The following is an 11,882-nucleotide window of genomic DNA, read 5'->3' as shown; positions in this document are numbered from 1 at the left end:
GGCTGTTATAAAGTCCACCTGCTGTAAGGGAAAACGATTCTATGTGGTCGATCTTTATCTACTTTAAAACGTGGAAGTTGTTCATAATACATCCAGGGCATGTATCAGCCTGATTTTATGACATCACAATTAGTTGTAAAACAGTCCAATATGCTACTTAAACACGTGTTATGTTGAAACCGAAACCCTCCAGTAAACATAGACTATAGTGATAATGGACTTTTCAGAGAAGTAGAATACGTTTTGCATCTAATAGTAAAACATTTGAAATAAAACACAATTTTCTTTGTATTTTATGGTAACCTAAAAACTGTTTGCCATATTTCTTCCACTTTCATATCAGTGACACCTTATACCAGTAAAGTCACTGTGAATGCTGTCATGGTTTTCTTGAGATTTTTCAGTCCTGGTTTCGGGAAACTGCTCTCTAAAGCAAAACAAAAAAGTGTTAGAGCAAATATTAAAGTTGTCGACTGATGCAAATAATATCCCTTATCATGTGGCTACACCAATTGTGAGTGTGTCTCTGCACCCTTGGCATATTATTTAATTTTATTGAACCTTAGAGCACTTTATTCACTGTTTACTCTGTGGAGCAGCCTAGGCTTCGAACTTCATATGAAATGAACAAACTGTCCCTAAAGCAGCATAATAAGATACTTGTTCAAAGATGGAATTTTTGCCCCACAGGAAATCAGTTTTTGCAAGATTGATGACTGAGGGGTCTGTGAAGTAAAACTGTAATCATCAACTAATATACTTTCTTTCTTCTCAGTGTAACAGCTGTTGCAGCAGCCATTCAAAAGATGACAAGAGTGCGTGTTGTGGACAACAGCTCCCTTGGAAATACACCATATCATCGTGCCCCAAGAGTGATCCATGTGTACACCCAGAATGGTGTAGGAAAAGTCGGTGACAAAGTGTTGCTTGCCATTAAAGGACAGAAGAAGAAAGCACTCATCGTTGGACACAAAATGCCAGGAGCACGCATGACTCCACGCTTTGATTCAAACAATGTTGTTCTTATTGAGGACAATGGGAACCCCACAGGAACAAGGATTAAGGTCCCTATACCCACACATTTACGTAAACATGAGGGGGAGTACTCCAAAGTCCTGGCAATTGCTAGTGCATTTGTTTAGTAACCAAAATGATCATCTGTTGTTTTTGACGTATGTACTGTACATTTCACATTTTATGCTTGTATATGTTCTTGTCTTCAGTAAACTATAAAAAAAAAAAAGCATACTCTCCTCAAAATGATTGTTTAGATTCTGTTGTTATTTAATGTATGTACTACTCAGGTCTTGTCAACATGTTTGACATTTTAATAAGGTCCCTCTGTGTTTACAACAAATATAACCTTTACCATAAAGGCATAGGAGAGTCTGGCAGTTTGAGCCGCCTATGTGGGTCAAACTCGTGTTATGAACAAACTGAGAAAGCATGTTCTATGAGGGAAATATTTATTGAAGGCACAACATACATCCACAACGTAAAACACATGACTGGCATATTTTCATTTGCTGTTTATAACACCATGGTGTGTGTGTATAAGGCATATAGTGTCATGTGATCCCAGTGAATGTCCCTTCAGTGGACTGAAATACAGTATTTCAACCTCAGTAGCATCATCCTTCAACTAAAATGTCAGTGCAAAATAAAAACCATACAGTAGAACTAAAAAAAAAAGTTAGCTGCTGTGCTTCAACTTCAATAAAAGAAAAATACTTGTAATATTAACAAGCTAAACTTTAGAATCATATGCCAGACAAAAGACATTGACATTATATTAGGTCTGTACTGCCGTCTGCAGGTGCAAGAATGAAACTACCAACTAAAAACTGAGGGTATCATTTCCTTTTCAACAATCAGGGCAAAACGGAAACCTGAATGCAGAATAATCATGAGTACCTATAAGGCTTCACCTTTTAAATCTTTACAGTAACAACAATCTTTAGATTACTTCTGTTTTTCGTGTTCCTTAATGAAAGCTTTTAGTGAGATTTTGAGCAGTGAAACTATTGTAAGTACATCATTCATACAGACAGTGATCGTAAAATGAAGAAATCCAAAATCAACTTGCAACAATACACATTACAGCTAGTGATTATTGTCATGCAGTGAATCATGCTACAGAGGTCACAGAGCCATGTGGCACAGTGATTGCTTCATAGAGTAGGTTTGCATAGATTCTTAAATTCAGCCGGGAGCCACTTGACTTGATAAGACTTTGGTTTCCCATTAAAAAGCTATTTTACTACTTTACATACGCTGAGGTGGGATGTGTTAAAGGATTGATGGGTTGCTAAGGCTGAGGGGTCTTCATTTCTCCAGGTTTATGGCAATCTGCAGCCACTCTACCTTTACTGCTCCAGAGAAGATGGTCCTTTCAACCACACATTGTCAGGTAAAGCCACTGGCAACAGGAGATAAAAGTTAGATGAACAGTAAAGATTATAAAGAAAATCACAATACATTTTGTCAACAGAACTTACCTCTGTTACATTCATCTCCGCCTCTCCTGATCCATCCTTGTCGAACTGCTGGAAGGACCCTGTTGATGTTTTCACAATTAAAATTAGCCTGCATGACTTCCGGTTATGGCGGCCACATGAGAAGACGTGACTCACACAGCTCTGCTTAAACAAAAATGACTCTAATTTGCAGAATAAATCGGTAGAGATTGTGGATGCTGGGATGTCAAAAACCGGTAAATTGAGCAAAGAGAAGAGCAAAATCTCTAAGCAACCGAGACTGACAGACTACCACATGCGAGGTGGAAATCAGACGGCTAGTGAAGACATGTTGGCAGAGAAGGCCAGCGGGGAAGGCGGACTTGAAGGAGTGAATGAGGGGGCAATCCTGGCAGCTTTGAGCTCGCTGAAAACAATGTTTTCCTCAAATTCGATGCAATTATGGCAGCTATTGAGAATATGAGGAAGGAGATAAGTGACTGTGCTGAGCGAAGTTACGGATAGCAAACACAGAGGATGACATAGCTAGCTTGCAAGCTAAGGTACCCATGTTTGAGTCAATAATAGTCTGTACACATATAGTATACATTTACAGTTTCATCATTTAGAATAAGACTCACTGAACATAGCTTCCAGCTTGACCAAGCAGCAGATGAAGTTGTCAAAGTCGACCATCTCGTTCTCCGCATAGCGGGCTACTAGAATCTGGTTCAGTCTGTTATTCAGTTTGAAACCTACACAGAGCAATAATAAAAATAAGGGTTAGAATTCTCATCTGTGGGTGTGTTTACAGTAAATAATGATGGAAATCATCAAGAGCATTATACCGGCTCCCTCGACGGCAAGACGCATCTCATATGAGCTCATGGCCCCGGACTTGTCCAGGTCAAAGTCTCTGAAAATGACCTGGAGGACCGAGAGGGAAATATAAATACAGAGAATATAAGTGTGAACACTGTTCTATTCAAATTGTATTTATCGTTTTCATTCTTACCAGCCACTTTCGGATCTTGTTCCAGAGGATCTGAAACTCGACCAGCCCTAAACGAGCACTACCGTCTTTCTGGTAAACACCTTGTTAAGAACTGAAACCACACACAAACTATCACTAGCATGATTTTTTTTGTTTGAATAAAACATTAAACCTATTATGTTTTTGATTTATTAATTCCTGATTAATCAAAAGGATACGTCCATCAGGTTGACCATGGTCCTGCATGATTCCAAACTGAAGCCATCAGTCTTCAGATCTTTGTCTGAAAGAAAAGACATCTGAAGCAGTCTGTGCTGCATAGACAGTTTCACAGAGGCTTGTAAAAGAGGCAGTCTAGGAAATGAATGGTGTGAACTCTACAGTGTAATCTAATACTGTAGTGGGACATGTGTTACTAATATGTACATTTTCCAGTAGCTATGAATTGTTGATTGAAAATAAACAGAAAACTCACGCCGGGTAACGACTCTGTTGAGAATGGTTCGAAGCTCGTGAACAGAAATCTCCATGTCCTAAAAAAGCAGAGGACAGGATGTAAGAAACATCTCCTCCATAACAAGGCTGACATCTACTGTATGTGGATGTTTTAAGCTTTAGATATTATCTCAATAACCAGCAAAGATACAAATGTAAATGCAAACAGAGATGCGAAACTGAGAGGGTGATCTGTTTTTTCAGAACTTGCCTCTCCTGCCAGCTGTGCGAACATGGACCTGAAAGAGTCATCAATGTCGTCTTCAGTTATTTCTTCCTGTAGGAAACCACAATATAAAAGGCATTAGTTTCAATTCAGAATCCTTGTTATTTCTTTTTATTGGTATAGTATGCAACATCTTTTTTATAGTCAAGTCTCAGTTTTACGTACTTCCTCTCCAAAATCTGCAGAGATTTCATCATCCAGTTCTCTGCATAAAAAAAAAATAGCATTACATTTAAATTTCAAATACATAAGCTTGATTTAAAAGGATGTAAAAGACTCTTACTCTGTTTCCGATTGCTTCTCAGTGAAGACTCTGAGGACAAAGTCCGCTTCCTGACTGGGCTCAAAGGTGGAGGGGACGATGAGGTATTCTCCTGGGGGAAGACGCAGCCGTGTGCTCACCTCTCGCAGGTTAATGAATGTCTCAGAGCGAGCACACGATGAATGGCTCAGGAAGAAATTCTTCTTCAGATGGACATTCGTGCAGCCTCTGTACTAATGGCAGCAGGGAACAACACATTGAAATGCATACACTACTGCCAACCCTTTGGAAAACACAACACAGCTGATCTATATATTTTTTTACTTTGTGCTGAGGAAATATTTTCCTAAGGCCATAACTTTGCCCCAGTGTATCCGTTTTTTGAGACCTTGGCGTGCTGTGCTCACTGTGTTTTGTCTCCTTATTCCTGCTGTTAGCGTCAGCTGATAGAAGTATCATAGTGCTTTGCCTGTTTTACCTTGTATGCCGAATGTTGATTACTCTTTTAGAACCAGCTAAATACATGGGACTGGGGGAGAAATCTTCAGATTTGGTGAGGCAAGAGCTGTGTCACGTCGTGGCTGCAGCAAATGTCTTTGTCAATTCTCTGGCAGTAATTCCAATAAACCTTCAGTGTTTGCCATCGAGTTCCAGCTCTCCCTCATTGTGTTTCGACTCCAAAGGTTTCCATTACACTTTGGAGTGCATTTCATGCAATATTACTCTCATCTGAGAAATAACTTTACTAAAGAGTATTTGAAAATTGCTAGGGAAATCATTATAATATACATCAACTTGACAATATTATTTGTAATTAAATGTGGATTCATTTATAAAGGTCATTTATTTGTGTTACACAGACAGAGGGATCGAAATTTAGCTTCTCTGGGATAGTGAGAAACTGAATTTCGATCCACCTGTCTGTATAACACTAATAGAGGAATTGACAATAAAGATGACTTAGATGGTTTGCATGGATTAATATTTTAATCAAGGAAGGTAGGGAAATGTTTTTAAAAACTAAAACGTGATCAGCAGTAGTGTAAAATATACATGCAAAATAGGCAGAAGTAATAAATGCTCTGCTTACCTCTTCTGGAATCTGCACAAATAAAGACGAGGAAAAAAATATATAAATGACACACACAAAACTCAAGCATAAGAATAAACCATGATAGAAGAAAAGGGACTATACTGAGATTCACCTCATAAAGAGCAAATCCAATGGTGTGCGTGTCCTGACCCTGGCGGCGATACTTGCGGCGGTCCTTCTGCATGAGAGCTACCAAAAAACTGCACGCCACCTCATCGTCCTCTGGGTCATCATCCTCCTCCAGCAAGGTGATCTTGTACTGAGGGTTGATCCAAAACGTGTCTGCACAGATGGTGCACTTATGTTAGCCTGTTTCATTGTCCACTGTATGCCAGTGTGTAGACTTTAAATGTCCCCTATTATACTCTTTTTCAACAATATATTAGAGGTCTCATACAAAACATGTCTCTGAAGTGTTTGGCTCGAAATACCAAACAGATCATGCATAGTAGCATGCCATAAACCCCTCTCTTTCAGCCCTGTTTCAAAAGTGCCGATTCAGTATCTGTAGCTTTAAATACAGATGAACAGGCTCTCCCCGCGCCCCTCTGCGAAGTGTTCGTTCAAAAATACACAATGGTTGTCTATGAGGGGATTCAGGTGATCTTGGTTGGTTATTGAATATTGATTGCAAACCCAAACCCAATAAAACAGAGAGAGAGAATGTTTTTTCCTGAAACTTTCCAAATCTCTTAACACAGGGGTCACATATTTACGTATAAAGACATGAAAAAGTGGATTTTGCATAAACGGTGACCTTTAAATTAATTGCATTTCTCCAGAGGTTCTGGGACTCACTGGGATTGTTCCTGCAGCCTCCGGCAGTGCTGCCTCTCCTCCATGCGCCGTAAAACTTCATGGTGTTCCAGTGGCTGAGACCGTCATCACTCAGAGCGTCGGGAGTCAAGTTACAGATCTCTAGCCGAGAAAACTGCCTCTTGAACTCATTGAAGGACATCCTGGAAGATTGCAAATAAATGAATAGGGGAAGAAACCCAAACATGAGTTTTACAAAAGAACAGTTCACAGAAATGCACTCAACAGCTTTCTTGGGACAAATGTGAGAAAATCAATCCCACTTTCATGTCTGTAAGGTAAATACAAAAAAGAAAGCTCCTTACTTATCAGTCAAATATGTTATATCTCAATTGATAAAAACTTCCCAAAAAACTGAACCCACATATTCCTATTGTTTTTTTTCCCTTGTATTGTATCTCTTCAAAAGAAAGATTATTATTCTTTAAAATACATATAGTGCATATAATACAACAACACCTGGCACATCTTACCAAAACTCCCCATCTTCCATCTTAAGATGCAGGTCCTCTCGTTCAGAAGGGTCAATCTCATCCCATTCAGGGGAACTACACACCAAAGGACAAACAGACCAGAATACACCCTCAGTAAGAGGTATCACTCTCATAAGAGAACAACCAATCAAAACTGAGGATGCAAAATTGTTTACTACATAGAGACATTGGCACACTCACTTGTCACTCCAGGCACCAGTCCACTCCACCTGTCCCCAAGGGTTACGTATTCTGATTAGGCGCTCCATGTTACCTTGGAAATCAACCTACATAACACACAGAGAGATGGATGAATTACACACATTAGGTAATGTGTGGTGGCAACCAATTAAAGACCACAGAGTCATGCACAGACAGACCTCCTTCAGTCCGGTGACTGAGTAGGCGTGGCCCTTCACAAGCTTCTTGAATGTAACAGCCTCCATGTCGAAGGCACTGGTGATCTGTATTTATATGGGGGAAAAAAATACTGCATCTGAGTATGAATGGTCTGGCACAGAAATAATTAGAAGTGCTTTTAATGTTATTAGCTTCCTCAGGATGGTGCAATATTGATCTACGTGTCTTGGAAGTGTACCAGCGTTTTTAGCACTTACATCGATGGAGCAACCCAGCAGAGAGCCTCTCTCCAGGGCTTTAGCAATGATCCTGTGCAGATCTCTGGGGGCCTTGCGCAGCTCGTACATCTCAGACACACCACCTGTAAAGTCTTCAAACCCTTCAGTGGTGCTCCCTCCAGACAGAGCCTCGTAGGATCCACTCAACCTGATGTCATGTGGAAAAAAAACACTTTCCATCAACAACACCACAGAATGTAATATATAACTTCTCAAACACACTCATGTGAATTATTTAACAGCTGGTCAGGCTCTTCTCATACATACTTTGCGTAAGCCTTCTCTAGGAGTGCACTCCAGAATTCGTTGCCTTCAGCAGAATGGACGAACATCAGCTCTCCGTCTTTGACAGGCAATCTGTCATCAATCACAACATCTACCCACTCGCCGAACTGCCAGAACTGCAACACAGAGTAATAATCAATAACTCCATCAATCCAAACTGCTTGCCTTACACTTGGGGATCTTAAAATACCTGAAAGTGGAAGATTCCAGCATAGTCGTCTTGAAAAGACTGTCCATGTGGGACGACCCGGTGAAGAAGCCTCTCGTTCAGGGTGAGAGAGGCGATGGCTGCCAAGAGCCAGCAATCACCTGCACGCAAGAAGAAGAAGAAGCATTAAGCAACCTTTGAATGATTCTCTTTTTTTCATTACAGATTTAACATTAACAAGTCAACAAGAGCTCACCCAGTGCTCCTTGACATATGTCAGTCCTGCTGGCACCACCCACAATGAACTGAGGGTCATCAGTCAGTTCCTATAGAGAAATTCATCAGGTCAGTGAAGTCAATAAAATGGATACGTTTCTGAACTATGCTTTACAAAAAATGAAAAGTGGGGTAAATAAAGTACTTATCCATAGTCAGTGCATAACCTTCAGTGAACGTCAGCTAGGTAAGCTATTTATAAAAGATTTCACCACTTTACCCTGCCGTCACACAGCCCCTTTCTCCTGGGAACTGAGTCTGTTATATCCATCTATCATCCATCTTGAAGGCAAACTAAACTTAATAGAATAAACTGAAATGTGATCTTGCACAACACAGAATTTGCTGGTCTAAAGCAGCCTCAACCTGTGAGTCTGTCACACAATAACACACTCAATATGGAGGAGTACCTCATACAACCCCACTCCAAAAGATTAAAACTATCCTTTAAATGCAACACATGTCTTTCAACCATAGCTATTCTTGCATCTACACTTTAACTTCCTGTGTTTTAATGACTGTAAACAAATGTTGGAGCGAGAAGTGGTCAGAGAATGCCATGCCATGCCAACAGCTGCAGCGGTCTGAAAAGTTCCTGATAATACTCGTCCTATTCTGTCTGTTTACAGACAAGAAATAACTCTCGGTGTCATTTGATATTTCTGTTTATAATATGTTCCTCTCTTGAGTTCCAGTAATCAGTGGCAAGAGACACAACACTTGCAAATGTATGAGGAGCAATCCAACGAACGATGAGAGAGGCATTTTCACTTAAAATGTTATATTTAAAAACAATTTATGTTATGATGGGGGGGGGGGGTTTAGGGCAATATAGAGCAGTACATTTAAACTAAACATAACAAAAGACACATATGAAATAAAAATAAAACAGGGATTAGCTTACTATACACATTATGATTATGATATGAAATGATAATTCTAATGTTCATCTGTGTATGAGTGTATACAACATGTTGTTATCTTGTGTCCTTCTTAAAATATACATATATTGCAAATCTGACTGTAATACCTTCTTCATAGACACTGAATGATGATGACAAATGTATCATGATTCAATTATACTCTTGCGGTTTTACCTGGCTTGCTGACTTTACGTATGTATTTTATTTGTATTTTCTGTTTCATTGTCTTATGCCTTTGACTGTGAGACTGAAGAGACAGAGATATGTTCATTTATATTTTTATGGAACTATAATCCTAAATCTGTTGTTTTTTTGTGTTTGTTTTGTTTTGCTTGGAATTATGAAACATGGAGATATTGGTCATTGTATATCTTAACTAATAGGAATAAAAAATACATCAGTTTTATTTATTACTAGTAACCACTCACTGTGGGGCGTATCCACTCCACATCCCTGGTTTTGGAGGAATAGGGGGCGAGTTCCTTGAAGCCCAGGGATGGAGGCTCAGCGGGGAAACAGTCGTCCTCAAACAGGCAGCCGGACTCCACACATTGCTGCTTTAGAGCCTCATAGTCCTGGTTGGAGAAGGGCACAGCGTGCTCATTGGTGCCCATGCCTTCTGCTCGCAGCCTGTTGGCCTGTATGACAGCGGACATCCCTCCAACTGGATACATACTGGTGAGAGATAAAAATATGGAGGCGTGTGAGTATGCACAGGGTATTCTATAAATAGCAGAAAGCTCATTGGTGGCATACTCTCGTCCAAGTGTTACAGCACAGCACTCATGTTTAGAAAATAATGTTTATACTTTATACTACTAGAGGTTTTTTCTGAATCTGCCTTAACACTAGCCTAAAAGTTAAACGAAGCTTAATGCTTTAAGGCCATTAGGGAAACTGAGGTCAGGTCCTTGGTATTCGTTTTGTATTAAATATGCATCTTAAGCAATCGATTTTACATTTTACTATTACCAACAGCATGATGGGGTTATTTCATAATCTTTGGATTCAATATGTCTGAGTCAAAACATTTAAAATGATTCAGAATTCATAGGCTGTGGTTAAAAAGTTCTTAAAGTTGGAGGGGCTTCCCAGTGGGATTTGTGACCTCAGTATTTCTAATGTCCTGGCTACGGTTCTGCAAAAGGTACATCCTGCAAAACATAATTGTTATTTAAAATGAAAGCAAATTTGCTGCAATGAAAACTTCAGTGAGCAGACAACATATATTTAGGCCAAGCAAAAAACAATAATGATACAACATAAATAAAAACTGAAGAAAATGGATTACTGAGGAATGTGAGGAAAGACACCATCTTATCACAGCAGACCCAGGAATAACAAAGGGAATATGATACCTCTGTATACCTTGTCTGTATAGGCAGGCTGAGAGGGAGAATGAGACAAAAACATAAAGATTATGTTCTTTCACTTAGTTTTGGCACAGGTAAAGATATATTTCACTTTTCCATAGTTTGGATTGCACTGAGTTGCAGGATCCTGCACCATAACATACTTTAGTGTTTACCACTCAGTGGGGGTCTTTTCTCCTCCCTGAATGCACCTCTTTTACAATGCTAGAGAGTTTCAAAACTTTCAGCCAAGTCTCACTGGACGATACAAAAGCTTTGTGAGGAAAGCAGGAGATAAAAAGAACCACATACATCAAGATGATGGCTCTTAGTAGTTCGTTTGCTTTCCCTTTCTGAATTAATCCTAGAAAAACTGGATCATAACATGACTTTTTATCCTGTTCTGCTCCACTGGAACAGAATCCTAATGAGCTCAGATCAGTCAACAGTGCAGGAAGAGGGTGCAACGTTGATGGAGCTAAAGTGGTGAGGGACCAGAGAATCGATAAGGAGAAAATGACTCTATAGGCCTTGTGATGAGTTAGAGAGAAAATAATGACATGTTGTTGCACAAAACAAGCTAGGCTTTCGATAGAAACAATTCTGCAGGCAAGGACATTGTTTACAGAGCAAGCCCCCCGACACTGGGGCCCCTCATGCCCTGAGAGTGTGCAGGAATGTCCCTCCTCTCTATCTGACAGCTAGATAGAGGATAATGCTGGCTGATGACTAAAAGGATATCTCAATTTTCTCCATTGGGCAAAGAAAAGCTGATCCAGGCATTCCTTTGATAATGATGTCATCTATAGGACTTCAACCTCGACAGTACTCTAAAACAACCATCAGCCTCTCTGTCCCCTCTACTAGAACAATGCTGCACATATCCTACTTTATTTTGTTTCTTTGAGAATTCAGAGGCCTGTTAACTATCAAACGGTAGCATGTCAGGCGTGTATCGTAGGCTCATATTGTTTATAGCACCTGTTCAATAGTGGGCCTGTCTTTTGTATGCGCTCTGGCCTGCAGCCTGCTTCCAACATTTCTCACAAAAACAGAACACAATCACACTTATTTCACACCGGATGTCACATCTGAACAACATCTGTGTGTCTGAATGTGACAGCTGTATCTGTGCTGATTATTATTAGTGCTACAGTATGTTGAATCTAATAAACCGCACGGTGGCCATACGTAACACTGATTCAACCGTGAGGCACCGTTAACTGTAAGCGGGCTAATTAGCACATTCAAGTAAAAGGACATACAGAAAAAGGCTCCACTCACCACCGCCTTGAAGGGAATTTGCCGCTCCTTCAAAATTGCTCGGATTGTGATAATCGTGTAAATCTGTCACAGGGGGGCAGTGGTTGTTTGATAGACAGGAGGAGTGCAGGTCCAGCCCTCTCTCCGCTGCACACTGCGGGGTAGACCGGCCTCAGGAGGAG

At 40.1% G+C, this 11,882-nt stretch overlaps 1 protein-coding gene across 1 annotated transcript; it reads right to left on the bottom strand.

Annotated features, from left to right (window-relative positions):
* Positions 1-1,449: 1,449 nt before the first annotated feature.
* LOC134858873 (calpain-1 catalytic subunit-like) lies at positions 1,450-11,882 on the bottom strand. Its single transcript, XM_063875052.1, has 22 exons — positions 11,722-11,882; positions 9,514-9,760; positions 8,143-8,212; positions 7,929-8,047; positions 7,721-7,854; positions 7,433-7,601; positions 7,196-7,279; positions 7,017-7,102; positions 6,816-6,890; positions 6,325-6,485; positions 5,639-5,808; positions 5,524-5,535; positions 4,455-4,666; positions 4,337-4,376; positions 4,157-4,222; positions 3,926-3,983; positions 3,669-3,733; positions 3,472-3,540; positions 3,305-3,383; positions 3,098-3,211; positions 2,499-2,557; positions 1,450-2,419 (listed from the first exon to the last, which is right to left on the bottom strand). Exons 2-22 carry the CDS (start codon positions 9,757-9,759, stop codon positions 2,393-2,395), a joined length of 2,115 nt encoding a protein of 704 aa, XP_063731122.1. The 5' UTR covers position 9,760; positions 11,722-11,882; the 3' UTR covers positions 1,450-2,392.

The sequence above is a fragment of the Eleginops maclovinus genome, chromosome 22, assembly GCF_036324505.1.
Source record: "Eleginops maclovinus isolate JMC-PN-2008 ecotype Puerto Natales chromosome 22, JC_Emac_rtc_rv5, whole genome shotgun sequence".
In the NCBI taxonomy this organism is placed as follows: Eukaryota; Metazoa; Chordata; class Actinopteri; order Perciformes; family Eleginopidae; genus Eleginops; species Eleginops maclovinus.
This window is presented reverse-complemented; position numbering and strand designations above follow the sequence as displayed.

What these genes read in the sequence shown, in the direction of transcription:
- LOC134858873 (XM_063875052.1), bottom strand. Translation starts at nt 9,759, where the DNA reads ATGTATCCAGTTGGAGGGATGTCCGCTGTCATACAGGCCAACAGGCTG. An exon ending in CTGGAATCTTCCACTTTCAG is followed by an intron (nt 7,855 to 7,928) that starts GTATTTTAAGAT and finishes TCTGTGTTGCAG; the next exon opens with TTCTGGCAGTTCGGCGAGTG. An exon ending in AGGCTGCAGGAACAATCCCA is followed by an intron (nt 5,809 to 6,324) that starts GTGAGTCCCAGA and finishes CCATCTGTGCAG; the next exon opens with ACACGTTTTGGATCAACCCT.